This window comes from Harmonia axyridis, chromosome 1 (assembly GCF_914767665.1).
Source record: "Harmonia axyridis chromosome 1, icHarAxyr1.1, whole genome shotgun sequence".
Classification (NCBI taxonomy): Eukaryota; Metazoa; Arthropoda; class Insecta; order Coleoptera; family Coccinellidae; genus Harmonia; species Harmonia axyridis.
Genome location: NC_059501.1, coordinates 67,351,875 through 67,376,465, shown reverse-complemented (window position 1 = coordinate 67,376,465; position 24,591 = coordinate 67,351,875). Strand labels below are relative to the sequence as shown.

At 35.2% G+C, this 24,591-nt stretch overlaps 1 protein-coding gene across 7 annotated transcripts in view; it reads right to left on the bottom strand.

The window, feature by feature from the left end:
* LOC123670744 (protein unc-13 homolog B) overlaps positions 1 to 24,591 on the bottom strand; it is a 637,597-nt gene that overhangs the window by 157,784 nt on the left and 455,222 nt on the right. For 5 of the 7 annotated variants that reach the window (XM_045604288.1, XM_045604284.1, XM_045604282.1 and 2 more), the window contains 3 exons: positions 17,869 to 17,959; positions 11,927 to 11,935; positions 7,540 to 7,614 (listed from right to left, as the gene is read on the bottom strand). In XM_045604288.1, the coding sequence (XP_045460244.1) occupies positions 7,540 to 7,614; positions 11,927 to 11,935; positions 17,869 to 17,959 (175 nt within the window). The remainder of the gene's footprint in view (positions 1 to 7,539; positions 7,615 to 11,926; positions 11,936 to 17,868; positions 17,960 to 24,591) is intronic. The other 2 variants (XM_045604287.1, XM_045604286.1) reach the window with 1 other exon arrangement.

Here is a 24,591-nt window from a genome sequence, read left to right as displayed (position 1 = left end):
TTGTGTGTATTGGCGGCCTTGGGGAACTGTTTTCGTTCGATTGGAATAACGGATCGTCTAGTCGTGTCACGTACCAGATCTCAATAAGGTTAATGTATCGAGATAAGGTGCGATTCTGGACTTCTGAGCTCCAACCGGGGAGTATACTGAACGAGTTCTTGTTGTTCGAAAGCCACAGGTATAGGAAACTTGGTCTACTTGAAACGAGAAAGGATTGTGAATTGTATATGTATAAAAACATGTACTCCCTGATTCCAGGGTTTAATGAAAGATCAATAGATAGCGTAGATGGAATATAGTTCGGTTACTATCGAACACTTATAGATTTAATTAAGATAATATGCACTAATATTACGAATTTGACCATTATACTAGATTCACAAAAAATCTTCGAGTGAGATAAACGAAACCAAGTCATTCCTCCGAAATTCTATTGTATAAGATTATCTCTGAAATTGCCTATATTATTCTGTAGTTATAAGGGAATAGAAAAAAAAAACAATTTGATTACCATCTTCAAGACAAAGTAAGATAATTCCAATAAAGAAAACTACAGGCCTATTAGACTTCTACATACATTGGGAAAAATTTTAAAAGAATATTGGGAGAAAGAATCTGCAATGAGATGGGAAAATATACTAACGGACAAAGTAACTGCAACACTCAGAAGGAGCTGTTTAAATTAATTTTTATAGTATATAGTATAGCAGAGGAATAAATTATTGAAATTTTGAGGAAAAAACGAAGAGTTTAAAATTTCTTTCAATAAATTTGTTAATAATGTGTTTGCCTACCGCGATTATCTAAACACTTCCCACCACCTCTCGGCATTGATGCAATAAGATAGTCAATTTCTTCTTGAGGGATACTATCCCAAGCCACCTGTACTTCATGTCTCAGAGCTGTCAAAGTCCGTGGGAGCTGCGGTAAATTTCCAAGTCTTCTAACCATGATGTCCCAAACATGATCTATGGGCCAAAGATCGGGGGATCTGGGTGGCCATGGCAAAAGATTCACATGGGTCGCTTCGAAAAGATTTAAACTAACTCTGGCAACATGAGGTCGAGCATTATCTTGCTGAAATATTAGATTCTCCTCTATTCTTCTATTCTTCGTAATATGTATATTTAATTATTTACGTTGTTTCTAATATTATTTTCGTCTTAGGACGTATTCCGGCTGTATAAGACATTATTGGTCCCACTGCGGTCTTATACAGGATAATTCACTGCGATGACCTAGTAGACATTTATGGAAAACTAATCATTATTTTGTGCTGAAAATTTGCATGTTGAGGTTTGAGACAATTACTTTCCTTCTCTACTCTACAACTTCTGGATATACTGGAAACAGACTACTACGCTATTATTTCAAATGGAACACCTCGTATATTATTCTATTCATTACATAATTTTTTAATGACAATTTCAGCAATATGCCATACCTTGGGTAAAAACTCAACGTATTACATTTTTATGCCTTCTCAGCTTATCACATCAGAGTAAATTTTGAAACACGGAAAAATGGTGAGTCCAAAGAAATCATTTTTCAACAGCAAATGGTTGAATTGTAGGTGAAAAACAAAATATGATTCAAATCATTTTATTATTTATTTTGATTTTACATAAGGAATTTGTGGGAAGTGATGAAAAAGCATATTCCGCTTCGATTTCTAATGAAGGTAGAGGTTTTTTTCTAGTCAGCATATAATCAAGTTAGAAAAAGATGACAATACAAAACTTTCCAAAAACTAACGTTTTGACGGATAGAAATTTAATTGATGTTGAGGAAGATATTCTTCAACTCCAAGCAAACCCCAAATTTTCCAATGATCATTTATTTAAAATTCATTTTTTTCTTCGAGGTGAAGTGCCAAGATAAAATCAATTTTTTCAAAGATCATCTTTCAGAATCTGTGAAAGATAAAGTGACACGTATTACATTGAATCTTTGAAGATTACTGAATTGTTGATACCAACAGAAATGCTTAGTCAAAAGTCATCGCACATGCGTGGCAACCAATAATTTGCACTGAATTCATGAATAAGTTGCTATCGAATCATCGAAAACAAAATTTTGTGTATCGTTTTATTAAGCATAAGTTTCATAGTAGCCACTGTCGTGGTTGAAGAAGAAGAAGAAGCATAAGTTCAGATAGTCATGTCATCAAAAAGAATTATTACACATACTCTTCAAGGACAAGAAGAATCAGCTAAAGCACTGTTTTCGCCATTTCCTCGATCCTCCTTGATTGAATACAAGGACGGGGTGGAGTTGAGAGATACTCATTTGTCCGAGGACTACCGAAAACAAGGCCAATCCTATCCAGACGGCGACTCGTTTCTTGCATGGGGCATTAGCACACTTCGAAAGCCGTTCCTTCGACATCGTTGACATTTTTATTGGTCACTTCCGTCGCGAAACGTCCATAAGTCCTCCAGTTCGGAAATGAGGCCGAGCTCAACATGAATTTTTCAGAGTATCGAAAAACCACTGTCCGAGATTGAATGGAATGGCTCTCGAGAAGGCTGAAGGTTTCACCCTCGAATTTATGTTGTATTGGGAGCTCCGAGCGTTTTGACATAATTGGAATAATAAATCGTACTAATGTATATGGAGGTATTCTTGAAAAGTTCACGAAAACGAGGTTCAATTGGAAAAGTAAACGCATAGATCATCTTGACTTTCAGTAGTGAAAAGATAAATTCAAATGATGAAAAAACGCAGCGACTGATTCTGAGCTTGAGAAAACGGAGCCTGGACGGCAATGTAGTGCACTCGGTTAGATTTCTTGGTTTGAGTTTGGATTCTACGCTCACTTATATGGCTTGTGTGGATGAACTGACATCCACCCTTAAAAGGAATATTTTTGAATTGAGGGTGTTAGGTAATCCATTCCCTCTCTGATGCAGTTTTGAAGATGGTTGATCATGCATTGAGTTCAGGCTAAAATATTGTGTGTTTAGATTTCCGAGACGGGCCATCAGGTTGGTGGATATTCTTGGTTCTTGGATACAGAGAATGTTGCAAGAAATCGAGTAAGAAATTGAGTATACTAACCTTTCCTTTTATTCTCATTTCAACATTTCGATTATAAGAAGAGACTACCTCAGACTGTGGAGATCACAGCAGAGTCCAGACTTACTGCACAGATTCTCTTTATATTAGGATGCCCGGTTGGATGAGAAGATTTTCCGGGTCTGAGTCTAAAGCAAGTTTGTGAGCAATTTTGTTGGATAAAGCTCTTTAATAACTGGAGGAATTTTGTGATTTCAAGATGATGCAGAATTGAACTATTTTATTTTTGAATTGTTCTTGCTCTGTGTGGGACCTATTTGTCACTTTATTATGTTGGTATATTTATCATTTAAATTATACAATATGTGTTTGTTGTGTCGGATTAACTGTATACTTAGACTTGTGTAGGCGATTTGTGTTGCATTGGCACTAATACATTCTTTTCCTCCCCCTCTCTTTTCCTCTCTAAAGTATTCTCTGGTGCTAATCTGTTCAGACGTTTTCGAGTTATAATAAAACCAACTGTTCATTCCTCGTGATTTTTCTTTACTTCCTACTCTTCTAGCGTTAATAACTATAACAAAGGGTGGTATGAATTGGAACAAAGTAAATGGTTATGCTAAATATCTAGGATCTTAGGATCTACTTCGAAGTTTTCACCTCATCACACACTATCTTATTGGTTCCGGTAGTAGTTCCTGAACGTCGAAGCATGAACCCTTCTTATAGCATTTATCTTTACAAAGATATGCTCCAATATATGTTGCATCTATCCCATTTCGACAGATCAGAAACTGGTTATGACTAGTTTAATGGATTATTTGTTTCATCGTTTTTGTTACATGTCGAGTCAGCCTGGAAATCATTCAATATTTTGTTGCTTGTGTGATTGGTAAGTATTAAATCGGTTGTCTATTCGTGGTTATGGAATAATAACATTATTTGAAGAAACGACTCACTTTTTTTCGTATGTTGTATACTTACAATTCAATATATCTTATTATTCAATTAATCTAACACCACTATTCATTTTACCAATAAAAGTCTTATCGGAAAGATTCTTGAGGGGGGAATATGTAATGGCTCAATTAGAATTAGCCAATTATACTCAATGGTTCAAGGAACAAGTTACGTAGAAGATATCTGCGATACTCTGTGAGTGCCACCATGCCATTCATAACTCTTACATGAGACCTATATCGGCCAGCAAAGATTATCTAGATGTAGAGCTCCGAAAGCAGTAGCCCGTAACAAGAAGATGAATCGGGTAGTCTGAGGCATTCAACTTTTATGTTTGGGAATCCCCCATAGGAGTTTTTACCTACTGGCTGCATCAAGAATCGAAAATTTTGAACGGAGTCAATCCTAAAGTTTTCTTTGGAGACTATCGTACCATTAGTATAATTTTTAGTGGAAGTCGTGAAATGTTTCACCTTCTCGGCACTCTGTATTAGACACACTCTAGTAATGATTTTCATGTATTCGTTTCATCAGATCTTAGCAAGAATTTGCTACATCTCCTTGAGGGAATTGATGTAGGGCATTGGCGCCTCAGGAAGCACCTCACGCGCAAGAATAAGTCTATCAAAAAACGACGAGTGCCGACTTTGCGAGGAGGACGAAGAATCTGGTGACTAAATGGCTCGTTATTGCTGGTCAACGCAAAAAAATACTTTGGACAAGAGACTTATAGAAGTGAGGAAGTAACCTTCTTGATGCTATCCTAGATATTGGAGTTCATTGGAATCTCTGGAACTATAGGGCGAGCTGTAGACTACGACGACTAATGGCTCTAGTGGAGGGCGCAATACACCATAGAAATAGAAATAGAATTTATTTGCTCTTAAAACATCACAAATAAATAAAATTAACCTTCAATAATTTACAAGGTGCGTCAATATTTAAAAAAATTGATACAATAAATATCCAATACATAATAATAATAAGTCACATTAAAAACTTCAATAATAAGTCACAATAAAAACTTCAAATAAAAAAACCACAATAAAAAACCACAATGGCAACTGGCTTACCGATAATAAGTGAACTGCATTATAAAATTCAAAATCTGAAATTTATAATCTAAAAATTCTTCAATGGAATAGAATACATTTTTTGTCAAAAACCTTTTCATTTGATGTCTGAAGGAAACCTTGCTCAGTTCCAACCAGCCTTGAGGAAATTTGTTTTAGCAACATAAGATCGTTGTGCAAACATTCGGAATGGAACCGATGAAATAGTAAGATCTCACCCTTTCTCTTAATGGAGGCTATGCTAATGGTGAAGACGAAAACGGCCTGGATGCTCATAAAACCTGGCATTTCAGGGCCAGAAATTTATTCAGTTCAGTCTCCGAATATCGACCATATCTCCTTCGAGCTTTCAACAACCAGCAGTAAAAACGTATCTCCAACAACGAGAAGATCGAATATTTTAACATCTGTTCTGAATTTGATACGGCTAGATACCGAAAACTACCTGAATCCAAGTGACCAACGTCGATGAACTCGTTGTTAGAAAGAAAATCGATTACGAACATATCATATTTCTTAATTGGCGTCAAAATAAATTACAGAATTGCCTATATCTGTTTTATTTTCCTTTTTTTTGTATTTCGCTGTGTTCTCTCGTCAGTAACAGTTCAAGGACACTCAACCCAAAGCAAATTTGAAATGTCATGTTGACCATTGTTTGATTCTTTCTTAGATTTTTTTCGATTGAAATCTCTAGTAACTTCAATTTAGTCTTCAGACTTTTTTCTTCCGCTGAAAAATCTAAATAACACATACACAAAACGCCTTAGTCCAGTTGCCCCACATCAATCAATCGAAAACTAACAATGTGAATGGATAATGACACAGTCCGACATTTTTTCCGAATTCTGTACAAACACAATTAGGAAAATGCACGCTCAATGAAATGAGCATAATTGTGGCCTGTCAAGCGTAATAACCTAACATTTGCAGATCGATAAACCGCAAGGTTTGGTCGGTAGGTTCCTTATTTCCATGTTGATTTCGATTCAGAACGCGCTTCATCGGCGAACGGTAAATATTGGACTTCACCCGTAAAAGAGACATTGGAAAATGTTTTCGGTTGTTGATAAAGCTGGATAAACATCGATATGACCTTTGAAAGCATCCTGTGTCAATTTTACTTTACATCTGACTAGGTAGCAAGGGGTTGATAAGGGTAAAAATTTTACATTTGGAAATGGACGTGAACTGAAACGATCTCAATGCTGGAAATATCCACAGAGCTATCAACTTTATATTCAAACAGTTCAATTATTTAATATGCTTATTTTCAATTTTTTAGTTGGATTGAATTACGTTAAATGAACAGAGTCAATTTTCTTTCAAAAAAAGTGCTCTTAAATTGCTTCTTTGTTTAATTAAATTCTCTAAACCACTCATGCTTTTCGACGAACTATGGAAATAAACATCTTCAAGATGAGAATAAACAACTTCCGTAAAGAATGCTCTTTCACAGAGTCAATACTCTTATATGTTGACACTCATATCAGAAATTACTGATATGGATTGTCTGAAAGTAAGAGCCGTTTTCAAATTCCTCCAAATTTTCGAAAACATTATATACTCCCAAAAGGATTATTGTTCTAGTCGAATACCAGACTATATTTTATCCACGACTATTGAAATTTAAAAAAAGAGAAAACGTTCTCATTAGGGGATAACAATATGAATTCAAAAATATATTTCAAGCGTCGAAACTCATTATGTTTGTATGCGTAGTATATGAGGTTGGGGATTATCCAACACAGAGCTTGAAGAGATCAACATATTTGCTATGTTCATCCGATTTCGCATTGAATTTTCAATGTATGCTTTCATTTCATTGATGATTAATCATGAAAATATACCAGAAACATCCAACCCATCAAATCAGTATACTTTCCATATATATATTCTTTGATTTCCGACATAGTTGTTATACTTTCGGTTTTTACATGAGCAAATTCAATAATTTCAGGTAGAGTATTTTGAAATTCCAGAACTGATTCGCTTGATGCATTCATTTTATTTGTTTGAATCCTAATTGAGGTGATTCAGTAATGAATATGACGTTTTGAAAACTGAAATTGATATGACGATTATAGATTTTATTCTCTAAGTTATACAAATAATTTTATTATATTCATTTCATAATAACAGTCAAAATGCTTTTACGAATGCAATACTAACATATAATTGTGATCAATTTCGAAATGAAAAAAGTAATATTCTATTACCGTTGTGGAGAAATGACTATCAATTCCCTACTCACAAAGATGTCTTCTATCTTTACCTGAGTTTTGTGCCACTGGTCACCGGACACCCTGTATATTTGGTATGAATAATCCCGTATGATTTCCATTGAAACATTCAATACTAAATGGATCTCGAAGAAGTCAACAGATGAATAATACTCAATGACGACATATGTGAATTTTATACTTTGAGTCAATCAAATGTTGTAATATATAATGTAAAATTGAAATATGTGAAACTATTAACTCACCAACTCCTCGTCGTTGAGGGTAGCTCTAGGAACGGCTGAAGTCAATCCGGCATTTCTCTTAGTGGCAGCCATGGTCTGCATAATAGATTATCATCAAATTCTATTTAAAACACAGTTATGATAAATCGTCTATGAAAGGTTGCAAGATCTACTTCTATGTATTACAAAGCGAATTCAAAGCGAAAAAACCTATAATATCTACGAATTCTCAGTGTTTGAATTGTAGTATTTTGGTTGTTAACACAATATTTCAATTATGTGAAAATTCATTCGTGGGAACGAAAAGTGTTTTGGTCCTGGAAAATTCATTTTATGAAATATTAAGGAGACTTTTGGAACTGTAACAGATGTGAAATGGCCTATTATATGAGCATCACGTAATATTCAGAGGATATTCAACGGCATGTTTCGACCCTTCGAAATGCTTTGTTCCTAAAATAAATGATGGAACTTTTCCCTTTATTTTACGAGGAATATCTGGTTTCATTTGTTCATTCGAATTTTGATCAATAAAAATAACACTCATTTCTTTTTACGTGTTGATAAACTGTTCATGTTGTTGAAATGGTCAAAAATTGAAAGGAAACCTGGTACTTTGAGGTGAAAATGAAATTTGTTATTTCTATTAAAAGTTGAGAAGACAGCAGTGAAATATCGACTATAATTTGAAATATCCTTCAATATAACACTTTTAGAATGCAAGTCAGTATGAAACAAAAACTTTCCAGAATCTCAACAAAGCATTTCAGTAATTTTAAGAACCAAAATGAAATTATACACTATCGATAATAATAAGAAAATACTTCCATGATTTCCGAGGAAGTGGAACTTGCATGAACAACCAATAATTTGAAACAATTTCTGTATTCAAGTCGTCGATAATTCTAGCGATGCACTATTCTAAGGATAGTTTTCCTGTAACCTTCCATTATGTCGATTGAGTGTATATTTGCTGAAGCTATCATTTCGGCACCAGTGAGCCTTACCTGTTGCTTTTGCGATGGGTATTTTAGATGTTGTGGTGAGAGTTGAAATAGCTACGAGGAATCATGCCAAATTCTAAGATATCTACTGGTATAGGTGAGAAAAAGTCTATTTGAAATTGGAAAGCAAAATGCCTGCATTGTTTTCATACCACATGTTAGGAACATGCATCTTGAGGTTTGAGTCGAATGGATTTTTTACATACTCATTTGTCTCAACTTATTTTCGTCAATGAGGACATTTTATAGATTATTCCAAATCTTCTAATGACCAGTTTACAAGGTTGAGACATTTATCAAACTGGGATTTTGTGCGAACCAAATCGACACAGGTACATAAAAGCATGTACGGACTGTCTTGCATAAAACAGATATTTATAATGATCGTCAGCACTTGTTCCTCTGTATCTAGTGCACAAGAAAAGAAGTGTCAACTGAAGAGGCGTCCAGTTGGATACTGGATACGCTGGGTAAAATGTGTCATTAGGGTGTAGTAAGAAGAAATCCATTATTTTTGCATGAAACACAAAACTTCAATAACATAGTTAGAATGATACGATTTAGGCCAGATATGCACCGTTCTCTTCAATGACTCGTTGCTATTTTGAAGGTTATTAGTTATATATTCTTTTGAGAAAGAGCAATACAAAATATTAATTTCAAACAATCAAGCATATGTGTCGATGAATCTCAGTATTAGCAGAGGAAATGTAACGGGGCATCATACATTTCAACGTATGATACAAGAGAACAGATAAAAACCTCAGCAAAAACTCTGTCTCCCCGTATCGGTGTAGTGTTATTAGTTATGCCCCCCTCATAGAAGCTCTCGTCCTTTATGGTAATAAACTGAGATAGTCGATTTCCACAAGACTCCGTTGAAGCAAATTTTTCACAAGCAAAATTGTTGGTCATGGACAGGGAAATAGGCATTTGACTAGGCCAGGACTAGAAGGTGGATGCATAAGAACCTCTCAACCAAGCTCTCGGAGCTTCTGGCGAGTCACTATCGATATATGTTGTCCCGTGGGATCACAATTTTTTCTCCTATTGGCCAAAGCTGGCCTCTTCTGGGCGATTGTTTCCTGTGGTACCCAACATCGAGCTTCTTCTTCACACCAGCCTTATGCAAATGGTTCCAAAAGATTTTTTGTGCAATATTTAGCTCTTGGGCAATCAAAACAGTGTGCACATGACGATCAGACTCGATAATGTCTGTGATTTCATCGACATTTTAGACAATTGCCGGAACGGAATAATCGGAACCAAAATTGCGCATAATTGGCTGTTACAGTATCAGGAGCATAAACACTATTCCACATTTTCAAATACCTGGCTTGCATTTTTGCCTTTATCGAAGAAAAATTGTGAAATATAGCGTATTTTCTCTTCGCTTTCTCTTTGACCGTCATGACGGACAAACTAGAGAACTAATCACAAAACTGTCAAAGAAGATTCTGTAGTACGAATAATCATCTTCCTAATGCTAAATAGTAGAACCCGATCGGACTCTTAAAAAGTCTGATACAGATAGCTAAAGCCATCTATTGGAAAAATAATGGATTTCTTTTTACCACACTTGATATGTTGAACGACTGGAAGAATGGTGTATTTTCCAAGATCATTGTAAATCCAATGATCCGAGAAAGATTTGACGAATCTATATACCTCCAAATTATGTCTCAATATTCAAGATAAGGTCCTATAATAGTTTTCGAGAAAAAATCAATTACCCTAGAGAAAGTCTCTGGAGCTTTGATTGGCACATAAAAAAATAGAAGGAATAGGTTATTGAAAATTTCCATAATTTTCTCTGATGAATTCAATCTTTTATTGAAATATAGTATCTTTTATGAGCAGATTCGAGTAAAATGAATGTATTTATAGATTATTTGATAGGAAAATATGTCTTAATCATGAAAGCACGTCATCAACCCGTTAAATAAAGTAGGTACTTCAAATCTTCTACTACCCATAATTATTATCAAACGAATAAAGTGTTTAAAACTAATGTTTCTATGAAATGCATAGCGAATCAAGCCTATTCTATTGGGTAAACAAACCATAATATTCAGTATGTTCATCAAAATATGCATCACTAGTTGAACTATCCCTTCCGGAAAAGTTTATCAGTTCATCTCTTATTTTGCTTAAGGGTGTGTATAACATGAACTCATCTAATTATTTTCAATTAATTACAAATATGAATGAGCGCTCTCAAAATAGACATGTTGTATGTAAACAGGGCAAGACAAGAATAAATCTCCTTCTGAAAGCGATCCATTACAAGAAAAGCAAGCACGAACTGGATACTCGCTATGTTTGAAAATATCATAAATGATGAATATTTCAAATTTCGCATATCCAGTCCTTTTTCTGGAACTAAATGGAAAATATTCATGTGAAAAAATGATTATTAGGAACTTCTGCATGTAAACCATAGTTTTTAATTATGTTTTCTCAGGTTATAAAGCTTTTACTATCTTTCAACTCTGGCTAAGTGTCGATTAATCTTAGACTAAAATTTTCTAATCAGAGTCCAATGAATGAATCGTCTCGTCAATGAATAATAGATCTGTACATATTTTATTACTTTCTCTTATTTCTTGAGATGTTTGTAGAATCGCCTAGAGTTCTATAATGATATAGTCAGTGTATTTCTGCAGTAAAAAGAGGACAATACGCAAGATCGAAAGTTTTCTGAAGCTGTTTTACACTTTTCTCGTTTTATGATGCTTCTAACCTCATCGTTGGAAACGAGTCATACGAATCAAAACGATTTAATATAGAATTTAATCCTTCCTGTTCAACAACAAGTTATCATTCAATTCAGAAACATAATAGTAGTGAAAAGAAGAAAGGATGAAAGACAAAGATGTAGTTCGGACGACCAGCATATTATGACAGTATGCTGAAAATAACAGTATCCTGAATAGGCGAGTTGTATTCAATGGCACCCAGTATAATTTGGGAGATTCTCTCTGAATGGTTATTTTGTAACTTTCAGACTGAAGGAGTGCTGGATATGAATATTCTGTGAATATTGCGAAATTGCGGAAGTTATTAGTTTTTATTGTCATTTATTCAAGCAAAGCAAGAAATACAGTGAATTGGACATCTTTCGTATTTCATTGTTTGAAATATGAGATTCTGGTTAATAACGGTCAATAACAACTTACTTTCAGTTGTACCAACCTATTTCAAAACGAAGTAATATATTCACCAACAATGCGGAAAAATTGTTTAGGATTCTTATTAATTAACTAAAATTGTTCTCTTAATTTCATGCAAGATTTTTAGAACATGAATAATTTCCATTCAATTCTGTAAGCAAAGTACAGAGTAAGAAATTATGGTGTTCTCGAAAGAAATGGAAAAACTAGTAGGAAGTTAAGACCAAATACCTTGAGCACCTGTAGAAGCGGCGCAGGGCAAACCATCAAACAGAGAACAAACGACCATACACATTAGTAAATGAGTCAGTGGAAGTGGAGAATAGGTACACATTCAACACACAAAACAAAGACATCGGGCTGGAATGAATGTGAGGGTGGGATGTACAGCGTCTTTCACAACGACTTGATTTTTATATTCAGGTATGTGGAAAAGCAGCGGGATCAGTTTTCTGAAGAATATATTATGATTTTCTCAGCATTATTAACTTTGTTACTCTATATGGAACTTTCTATATGTAATAACAATGTTGAAATATGAAAAATAACTGCTTTTTATGAGTTATCATAACTTTCGGTTATTTTGTAATTTACCTATAGGTAAATTAAAATCCAAAAATTTTTCACATGATCACCTCCAATAGCAAAATTGATTTTCTCCGATAGCAAAATTGATTTGAGATGCTTTATACAGCATCTCAAATCAATTTTGCTATCGGAGGTGATCATGTGAAAAATTTTAGGATCATCAGCTTTCTCATTTTGCAAACTCGTTGAAAGCTTTCAGTAGCTGCCTCCTCTTCTTTCAGACCAGAAGATTCTACGTTAAAAAGTGGAGATACTTTATTGATACAACTCTGTGTTTCCAAGTAAATGCTAATGTAAAAATAAAAAAATTCCAATATTTGAGATCACTTGAGAATAACGGATAACAATATGAGTGCCTGCCTTTGGAACAATAATAATAATTGAATATATGCACTATTTTCTCAAGGAGTTACCCAATATGAAAAAAACAATCAATAGTCCTTTAAATGATCATTTTCAACTTGTGATTTATCAATTAGTTTTTTTTTTTTGGAAAAAGTGGAACATTCTCGCAGCATCAGTGAAGAAAACATTGATAATGACGATTGATGAATTTGGTTAACTATACACAATGGCAAAAATAGAAGCAAAGACAAAATCTCAACGAAGTTTATTTTCTCTTGAATCTTTCGGCCAATTTTTGCAATTATTTTTTGAAATTGTAGCTTGATTCCTCATAATATATTTATTCAGATGTCATCCTCTTTTACCTCCTTCTTTGTTATATACAGGGGTGAATAATGAAATGTAAGGTTTTATTCAGAACCTCCTGTGGAGTGATTCGTTGTCAAACATAATTATTCACGAACACTCAAATATTCCGTCACTTCCTCTGAAAATTTCTTTTCTTATTCATTGCGTTATCTTCATTCCGAGATGAGATAAATCACAGCATTTCATATAGTTCTTTCCTACAATGGAAAATCTATGTCTTGAATCACAAAGCTCTGGTCAATTAAAATTGATACATTGAAACAAAAAAGTACATAAATTCCAAAAAAAAAGTTAATTGTATTGATGATTATTTTTAACCGATTGAGAGGAACATCAGTTCCAAGAAAAGTTGTACATATTGATGAATTTTTTTGATTGAATCAAGGAACAACTTCCATTTAACCCATGAAATATTCATTGTTACAATGTTTGGTTCATTATTACTATTTATTGAAATTGTTCGAAGTTTTTATGTGAGATCTTAGGTATACATCTGATGAACAAAATTATTTTATACAATGAATATTTTATAGGAACAAGGGAAGCTCAACATTAATTTCAGAATCCTGATATTGATGTTGGGATTCATTACATCAATGAATAGGTGTATACTTTGGAGAAAATGAAATGTCATTATATTGTTGAGGAAGTGTATTGCATCTATGAAATCAAGTTGATGATTCCTATTATTTAATGCAATGACCATTTTTTTTCAGTGTACTGAAATGATTCAAAGTGCAATCCGTAATTTTTCTCATAGTTAAGATTTCTCAATAAATGAAGAGAGGAAATATCCAGAAAAGATGAAGCAAAATCAGAATTTTCGTCAACATCTTAGTCTTTCAACGAATAACTCCTCAGGGTGTTCGGAATGAAAGCTTACTTTTCACTTTTTTTTTCACCCCTGTACATAACAAAAAGTATCTGAGTATCTGAGGACGGCACTTGCAGTTGAATTCCTGAGGCATCAACGCTGAAATCTAAATGATTGTTTGAATTGACCCAAGGGGTGAAGAAAAAACTACAAATTTTTTTGAGATATTATCCGTTCCCTGATGTGGTGTGTATTTTTTAACTCATTTTGAATAAGTGAAATCAAAAAATCCAAAAAAAATATCCAGTTCTTACATTCACCAGATATTTGCGTGGGAATTATTCAAAAGACTTATGATGCAAATCAATGAACATTCCGATAATAACGAAAATAGTATATAACCAAAAAAATTCTTGCTGAGAAAACCATATTTAATTTATCGCTTATAATTGAAAAGGTAAGAAATCCGATCACACTTTTTTTCACAGATCTTATAGTGAAAGACCCTGTATACTTTCGACCAATCTGCAAGTTCGACTTTTCAATAGTTTTCATGATCTCATCTCGTTTATACACATATATGTATGCTATTGCGGAATTCGAGAAGACACTAAAGGTTAAGCCGATCCTGAATAGGAAACCACTTGCTTAGAAGGTCGAATAACACAGGAAGGAAGTTAGGTATGGAGACAGAGGAAACATTTAACGAATGATATGATACAATAGTCATGATGATAAATGGCACATTGAAAACATGTTCCTAAACTGAGCCTAACTGATCTGTTCGTTACCATTTTATCAATATAAATTAGGTGGAATAATCAGCTTTTGCTACAAATTTTTTGATAACAACCCAAATCAGTTGGACTCAATGGGATTTTAACATTTGTGGTTGCCAATTTTCCGTTCGGAATAAGAGGAAAGAGATGGCATATCAATTAACTCCTAGGATCAAACTCCTGATAGGCTCTTTGGAGTTACTTTCAGAACGATACTTTTCATACCAGAATCCTTCTTCGAACTTTTGGAACTTTTCACAATGGCCAAAGTTACTCTTGAAGATGAGATTCAGAGGATGAAACAGTTTATGAAGCAGCGCGTCTAGTTCTGAGAATTTCAGGATCGTCTCCAGTTTCCGATTCGGAAATAACGAAGTCCTACTGAATGTTGAATAAATTTTGGCAGCCTATCAGGAGTTGATCCATCGAAAACTTAAATCATTCTCTTCCATTGGTTGAATTGAAGAAAGTTTATTGTGATTTTATCCCAATTTATTTTTTACAACTTTTAGCATACTCTCAGTTCAGTCTTTATATTTTTTTTCCACAAAAAAACTTTTGGAATTTCCCTGAATTCTTCGATTTCACATATTTTTTGGAACGAACAAAAAATGGAAGAAAAGATAAAAAACATCGGTTTTGTCGTTTTTTTCTTGCATATTACTCGAGAAAATATCAATTTTTCGTGAACGACTTTCCCAACAAAACCTACAAAAACCAAGAAAATTAAATTCCCTACAAATTACTTCCATTAAATTTTTTTCGTCCAATAAACCGTTCTCGCTCAAACAATAGTAGAAAATTATCACATTTTATCGGTCTCTGCAAAAAATACTTCTTGTGGTAGTTATTCAAGTTGCTGAATCCGAATTTGATGTTTTCCACCGAACTTCCTTGATAGAACATTAAAAAAAAATGCAAAAAAAAAGAAAAAAAATTAATTTTTTTGCAGTTTATTCCATATAACTTGGAAAATATGAAATGTCCTCTCCAATGAGCAAAAGTGAAAAAAATTCCCTACCAAATCCTTTATTCAGGTTTTTGTTCGATGAACCGTTCTAGCTCAAACGATGGTTGAAAATTGGCGTATTTTACCTGTCTCTACAAAAACCCACTTTTTTCCATTCCAAAACTTCAATTTATTATAAATAGCATGTCTTCTACTCAATAATTCTTTCTTCCAATACGAATGGGTTAAAACTATAAGCCATCATAAGTTTAGAATAAACCATTTTCATAATCCCTTTTTGAATTTTAGTTCATTTCTTTGTATTGATTTCAATGAAAATATTGAGGAAATGATACTGTCGTAGTATTTATACCAAAGAGTACTCATTATTATTTTCTTTTAAAGAAAAGTAATTCACGAAAAATTAATGTTCTCCTAGTTATATGCAAAAAATACGCCAAAAAAATCCTTTTTTTTAACTATTATTGTAATTTTTTTCCATGTTTTTTTTTGTGAAAAACCTCAGATTCCGATTGTGCGTTCCCAAAACAACTCATGTAATCGAATAAACTAAATTCATACGTCAATTTTTTTAATTGATCTGAATGATTATTTTATATTGGGATAAAGTCAAAATAAACTTTTTACACACATCAAATTTTTATTTGATATGTACTTCCTTGGATAAACAACTAATTAAGTCCTGTCACAATCCGATAAACCAAGAAAATTGTTTTTTTTTTTGATAATTTCAACTAGGAGGAACAATATACTTCTCAATTCCATAATAATACCATGGTTGTTTGGAAAAAAACTGAAATAATTGAATAATATACTTATATACTCTCGTGATTCGAACTAATCGATTGAACACTCAGCAGAAGTTCAAATCAACCACGAACAGTGCAATTCCCAGATGGATATGAATTTACGTAATTAGTTTGCTCCTGGCTGAACTTAAAGGGAGATTAATGGTCGCAAAACTATTTGGAACACATTAAGAGGTATTTATCTGAAATAGGTTCTTGTATCTAAGCGGTTTTCCATTAGGAATTATACAATTTAAAATGGCAACACTGTTTGATAGTTCTTGACATTTTTATCATTTGTGTTCGAAAGATTATGCTTTTTAATCATGGAAAGACACACGTTTCAACAACGTTTAAAAATTCTTAGAATAATAATAATTAAAATGTTTATTTGACTCAAATACAAAATTTCTCACTATCTGTTCAATATTAGGTACTTTATTGAAATAACAAGAGTTTTTTAACTCTCAAAATGTCAAAAAAAATTTGAACAAAAAATATATACCTTTCTCGAAGGCACATCCATTGGCAAGCCACTGGATCTGCCTTGTGTGGAAAATTATTGTTTCATTTACTCAACAACAAAAAGAGACTCAAAGATAAACAAATCTAAATGATATAGAAAAACAAAAAACACCTCATCTTGAAAGGAAAGAAAACCTGAGCGAGCAGGCACATTATCTAAACATGAACAAATTAACTTTTTATACAGAGCATTTCTTCGACCAGTGCTTCTTTGTACAGTCAAGCCACGGTGTATAGAATTTATAACGTGGTCAAACATGATTATTAGATGTGGCGCCACTGTGCTCAACATGGCAGCCTGGCAAACCCCCTCCCCCCTGTCTCAACAATTACACCCCTAGTAGGAGAGACTGAGAGAGTCCTACGCTCTCTCTGGTCCCAACCGTCAGATGATCAACACGTCTCGTTAAGTAACCACGCGCCGCACACCACATTAAGCAATTCAACAATTTCTAAACTTTCTTGAAGGGTGCATCTGTACATCATTAAAGGGCATAAACCATTGAACACAAATCACATAAAATTGTAGAAGAATAACACGCAGTGTTGTCTTTGTAACTGATTCCAATTGTATCTTTTCTATTGAAAAACACTTTATAAGGACTCTTTTGTCTTCTTTGCACGACCAAACCTTTTTTTGCCTGGTTAATTCAACAACAAAATTTCAAATGACAAAAAAAAACAGTAATAATATAATGTCAATCACTTAATAAAGAGATAAAATATTTTAGAGTCCGTTTCTCCAAAGAAACATAGGTGAGCCTCACAACGAGAAATGTTGTGATGAGAAAATAAACCAGTTATACGGTAACTAATAACCGAAGCTTAAGGCGTAGTCAGGGACCGTTTAGGTAATATATAGTTCCTCCGATGCCCCCTACACTCCGCAAAACATCTTACGAACTCTCCTTACATACAGATTCTCATCCCTACACTAATGGGTTTTATATCGATGACACGCAGAACGCTGTACAATGATAAATAATGCTACCTACCAAGTCCGATACGAGTGGAATAGACTTCCTCCTGGGCCTGATATCCGGCATACTGTCGATATTGCTGTAGAACGGATTGTCCCCTGGATGCCTGGAAAAACGGAAGAGAAAACGCCATTAATAACATGTGGTTTTGGACATGATGAATTATTATTTGCCGAGTGGGACAAAAGGATTGAGGTGGTTTTGAAACTTGTAGAAAGACAACAGTGGCGGCTAGTGACTTCACTTCAGAAAAAAATATATTATTCTTGTAATCTACATATAGGTATATTTACAGAGGAAGTTTATTTAGTGAACTTTACTTTGTCAGTTGCATAATATATTCATGAATATATATAAAAAAATATATCACTAATAATTGATGATAATATGAAAATCCTGAAAGGTTTGGGAAATAGTTATTCGTTTTACTAGGCAGCAAAGTAGTAAATTAACTACTAGGAATTCAGTCAAGGCAGTCAGTCAATCTACTTTGCTGCTTGAACATGAATGTAGAATCCGTCGTCGGAGCTTGATCAAATTTCGTCAAATCAGTTCTATTGATGATATGTGAAAGATGAGCACATAAGAGCACTAATAAGAACGACCGAATTGCCTTGTGGCAGCCCAGGTATTATTCTGAGCAATGAAAGTGAACAAATCCACGCATAGTATTTCGATAAACAATCAACTAGCATACTGGGATTTATTCAGAAGAACTGGTAAGCAAAAAATTTCTTGCCACCTAAAACATTTCTGTGAACTTGGAATACCCTTGTATATTAGAAATATTTTGGCATAATTCAAGGGACTTCAACTATAATTTATCCAAATAGGACGAAGAAATCAGTTACACAACGAACTAGAACGAGTAAAATTGCTCTTTTCATTAATCCTTCTACGGACCCAACTGGTCTATATGAAACATAATAGCTGCAGCCAATGAAAGTAACCAAATCGGTACCCGGACGGAACGCGGACTATGTGAGCCAATAGAAACAACCAAATCGACACATTCTGGTTCTATGGACGATCAGCTAAATGTTAGGCAATAAATTCTCTGGTCCCAAATGAATTCCTGGAAACTTGGATAAAGCATGTAGGTATAATCGAAATATTCTGGCTTCCTCCAAGTGACTTTGGATATACCGTAGACTCTCTTAACTCGAAACACCACGGGGCCTAGATTTCTCTTGAAGGTACGTATAATTGCAAGGTATACAAGTCATTCGTGATTGAATTCACCTTACAGAGGTTATCAGATATATAAGTACACCAAATGGTAATTCAAGTCTTAGAGGTAAAAAAATAGTGATATTCATTCCATATAGTAGAAGTAGATCGTACATGATCTATCTGGATGAATTTACTGAAAAATTACTACTACTACTTGAACATTTCAAAATGAAGTACATCAACGTTTCTGTGTGTTGACAAATGTAAATTGGCAAATTCTGAATATTTCAAGGGTTTGTCTGATTCAGATTTCAAAACGTGAAATGAGTAAAAATTTAAAGTAACGTTATTCTTTCTTAAATTTTACGGAACATGTTTTCAACTGATTTACTCCTGACATAGCACTCCATTCAAATCTTAAAGTAAATGGTAAAATATATTAGGTGTACAACTTTGCTTCCGATGTTTTGAAATAGATAGCTGTAGCGGTAAGTGGTAGTTGAAGTAAATAGATCGTAGATTTCATACAACTAAGTTTAGGTATTTGTGCACATAACGCTATCGAAATATTAGTCGAGTTGAGTCTGCATCATAATGTAATTCTCGAGCCAAATTCTCGTCATTTGCGGGAGGTTTCAATTTTCTGCTTTAATGTGGAGAAATCTGCGGCTGAGGCTCATCGAATGCTCCTGAATACCTATGTTAAAGCGACTATTAGTGAAAGAACGTGCCGAGAGGGTTTTCAACGCTTAAAGAACGGTGATTTTGACGTCGAAGACCAGCATGAAGCTGGAAGAGAGAAGGTTTTCGAAGATGCAGAATTGAAGGCATTACTTGATCAAGAGTCGTGTCAAACGCAACAAGAACTTTCAGGATCATTGGGAGTGACGCAACAAGCCATTCAAAAACGCTTGAAAGTCATGGGAATGATTCAAAAATAGGGAAATTGGGTGACGTACGAGTTGAAGACGAGGGAAGTTGAATGGCGTTTGCTTGCTTGTGAATAGCTGCTAGCAAGGCAGAGACAGAAAGGATTTCTGAATCGAGACGAAAAATAAGTTCATTACGACAATCTCAAGCGTAGAAAATCATGGAGATATCACGGCCAAGCTTCCACGTCGACGGCCAAACCGAATATTCACGGTTCCAAGACAAGTTTAGCTCGGCGTAGTATATTATGAGTTGTTGAAACCTTCTAAAACAATCACACGATCGTTATCGAACGCAATTAATGCGTTTGAGCCGAGCATTGAGAGACAAACGGCCGCAATACAACGAGAGACATGATAAAGTAATTTTACAGCATGAAAATGCTCGATCCCATGTTACGAAAGTGGTCAAGACATACTTGGAAACGTTGAAATGGGTAGTTCTGTCCACACGTCGTGTTCTCCATACGTTGCGTACGGCCTGGCTGACCAGCACTTCCGGTCTTATGGAGAAGTGAAGAATTGGATCGCTTCGTGGATCGCTTCAAAAGATGACCAATTTTTTCAACGCGTGGGGATTCGTACCCTGCCCGAAAGATGAGAGGAAGTCGTAGCCGGCAATGGATTAATTTGAATCATAAATGTAGAAGCAGTTTTTTACAAGGAAGCTTCAAATTTCGGAAAAAAATCGGCGGAAGCAAAGTTTTTCATATTGTATATCGAATTCTGCATGGTTATTTTTCGAGGGGATTGAAATCAACTCGAGTTATCGAATATTTTGAGTTAATGAGAGTCTACTATACTATAAGTTTGCTTTTGGATAGCAAAATGTATGAATTTTAATTCCGAAAAAAGTACCTCCTCGTGCGGGACTCGAACCCGCAACCTCCGAATCACTAGTCCAGTCCTCTACCAACCGAGCATATCGAGAAACCTCTTCTCCCAGAATCAAATGTTAGTAGTGCTATCATAATTGATTTCAGACGTTGAAAACCAATTTTTATATCAGATTTTCAAGTTTATTTCTCAAGGTTGCCAAAAAATATAAAAGGCAACTCTCGTATTTATCATGAACTAGGTGAATTCCTCGTTACCGACATCTATCACCGAAAAAAAAATGGTTTCGAAAAAGAATACGCCAACGACTGTCCAAAAAATAATTTCTACCAATCTCAATACGCACTAAGTCGCTATATTGCCTGAGAATTTTTTCGAGAATCATAAAAATCCTCTGTCATTTTCGTCCATGTTTGATTGAATTTTATCAAACCAAATCTATTGATGAGATGTGAAATATGAGCACAACTCCCACTGATAAGAGCGACCGAATTGCAGCATGGTGCTATTTCGAGCAATGAAAGTGAACAAATCCATACATGCTATAGATAGACAGTCAACTGGTATATTGGCATTTATTCATGAGAACTGGAAAGCCAAAAATTCCCTGCTACTTAATACATTTTTGGGAACTTGGTATGTATCTACTTTATCCAAATAAAAAAAATATCAGTCACACAACGAACTAAAACCGAGTTAGTTGAATGTTCCAAACACATATCGAGAAACCTAGACTCAAATGTTGGTAGTGTTATTATAATTTATTTCAGGCGTTAAAATCCAAGTTTTCTAATAGATTTTGGCAGTGTTGCCAATTTCCGAAATATAAGAGACAACCCTTGTATTTATTATGATAGGTAAATTCCTCGTTACCGATATCTTTCACAAAATAGTTTGAAAAAAAATATTTCAACGACGGTCCAAAAAAATGATTTTTCATCAATTTCAATACGCAGTCTTGCCGGACACATGCCAAACGTGGCGCGACCGAGGGCCGATAAAATCGGCGTCCTTTCTACCGCATTTCGGTCGGCGTCGAGATTTTAACACGCGCGGAAAGGCTACGCAGAGCCGACAACGAAAATGAAAAGCTCAAACTCGAATTTCGTGGCGGATTTATGGCATCGCGTGACGTTCGGTCGTGATTTCGACGGGCGCATTAACAGGTGACCCCTTCAAGTTGCGAATGTCGGATGTGGGAGATTCGACGCGTGGAAATAAGAAGATGCTAATGAGCGGTTTCGGCGACGTTTTTATTTCGGTATATTAAACCGCGATTCGACACGTTAACCCGAGCTATTCGAAGTCGTAAAATGAGTAAAACGACTCCCGTTGAAAAGTTCGAGAACGTTAGTCACCTTGCGTTAAGAGCTTTTGGCGCTCGTTATTTTTTCGCCGAGCAGTTTCGTCGATTACTGATTGCTGTTGAGAGGAGACAGTACCACGTGACTTTCTCGTGATCTGTCAATATTTTGCAGAGGAGGGATGTGGGGCGTTGTGCAAAAGATTGAACGATCAGTAGAAGTTAGGAATATCATATTAGTTTCAACTTTCGTCGGAAATTAATAATTTATTATTTTTTTATTATTATTATTATTTAACGACAAAAGCTGAGGCTATGCCTTTGAAGCTTAGAAACGAAATAATCGATACAGTATGTAAGTAAGGACGTATATAAATTTGCTTTCCCGTTCTTTTACGAAATTCGAGACTATATTTTGAAAAAACTGCTCATAAATTTAGGAATCAAACTATTGTCCATCGCTGACCACTACTTTCTCCCATATTCTGGAAAGTGTACGAATATCGCGTTGACGAGACTGATAATCTTCTGAAGTGATCCACGAATCGATCTAATTTTTACTTGTTCCATTGATCGAAGAGTCCGAGAAAGCAACCTATGGAGAATACGGGGTGGGTAGGACTCACCATTTCAACATTTCCAAGAATGTCCTGATCACTTTCGCAACATGGGGTTGAGTATCGTCATGCTGTAAAATCACTTCATCGTTGTATTGCAGGCGTTTGTCCTTCAATGCTCAGATCGAAGGCATCAATTGCGTTCGATAACGATCGCCTGTGATTGTTCCAGTTGGTTTTAACAACTCATAATACTCTACGCCGAGCTGGTCCACCCGAGTATGACCTTGAAACCGTGTATATTCGATTTGGCCGTCGATGTGGAAGTATGGCCGGGATATCCCCATGATTTTCTGCGCTTGGGATTATCGTAGTGAACCCATTTTTCGTTTCCAGTCATAATGCGATGCAGAAATCCCTTCCGTCTTTGCTTTGCGAGCAGCTGATCCCAAGCAAACAAACGCCGTTCAACATCTCCTGACTTCAACTTGTACGACAATCAAATTTTCTTGTTTTTGAATCATTCCCATTACTTTCATTGGTTTCGAAAAGGCCTGATGCGTGACGGGATTAACGCATCAGGCGAGCAAGCAACAAGAATTGGCAGGATCTTTGGGAAATGATCCTGCAAATTCTTGTTGCGTTTGATACGAGTCCTGATCAAGTATTGCCCAATATCTTCGAAAATCTTCTCTCTTCCACCGCCATGCTGGTCTTCGACGACAAAATCACCGTTCTTGAAGCGTTGAAGCCAGTTTCGGCACTTTCTTTCACTAATAGTGGACTCACCATAGGTATTTGTGCATTCGATGAGTTCCAGTCACAGATGTCTTCATATTGAAGTAGAAGATTAAAACGTCCCGCAAATGAAGAGAATTTGGCTCATAAGCCGAAATGTTTACTCGAGAATAACTTCAAGATTCAGACACAAATCGATCAATATTTCGATGGCGTTATGTTTACAAATAGCTAAGCTCATTGTATGACATCTATTCATTTCGACTACCACTTACCGCTACAGCCATATATTGAGAAAAGGCGAAAGCAGAGTTATACACCAATATGAAAAAATTTTAGAAGTGTATTTGTCAAATTATATTGTTCTTGAAGGCACTGAGACACTGGGAGCACAAACCACATCTATGGGCAATCTGTCCAGGTTGAAAAAATTTGTCGCTATAGGGATTCTTGGAGCTCTCTTTTCTCAACTTGTACATGTGTCCTCTTGAGCTATTAGTGTTGAGGGTAAAAAGGGATGATAGGTCGACACCAATCATATCATTGACAGTCCGGAAGCTAAATATGAGATCACCTCTCATAATCTCTCTTCACTTGGAACTTTTTTCTCTTCTGCAGTCAGGCTATTAGCCTTCTGATTGCTCAATCTCAATAAAATTTACCTCTGGTGGCACTATGCCACTCAAAAGATTTGTGTAATCATTACACAATCTTTATGCCAGTAGAAGTTTGGCTTTAATACGCACTTCCTAGGGAAGTGCCATCTTTGGTTTCTTGTGTTTCCTCTGGACTTTTTCGTCATAATCGCAAGCCTTTCTTTTAAGGAGTTTTGAGTGATTTTTGGCTTTGTTGAAGGTCTTAATATTTAGATCTATTATATGATCATATAATAGACGATCGTCCAGGAATAGTATTTGAAGGTCTTCATGTATCCTTACATTGCTGAGAAACCATGGTACTTTACGGCTCCTCTCACGATCGTATTCGGCAAGACTTTAAGTTTCTGCAGATTGGCCTTTGCGGTGTATCCTCAAGCCGGGCCTCAACCTGATAGGACCAGCAAATTCAAGGATTGATCGTATATAAGTGTTAATAGTTTCATATAAGCTAAAACAGACATTGGGGGAATAACCACGAATCACTTTTAGAAAATCAGACCAGTTTTTGGGACAAGTTATAATGATGTGAAGAGTCGCAACCG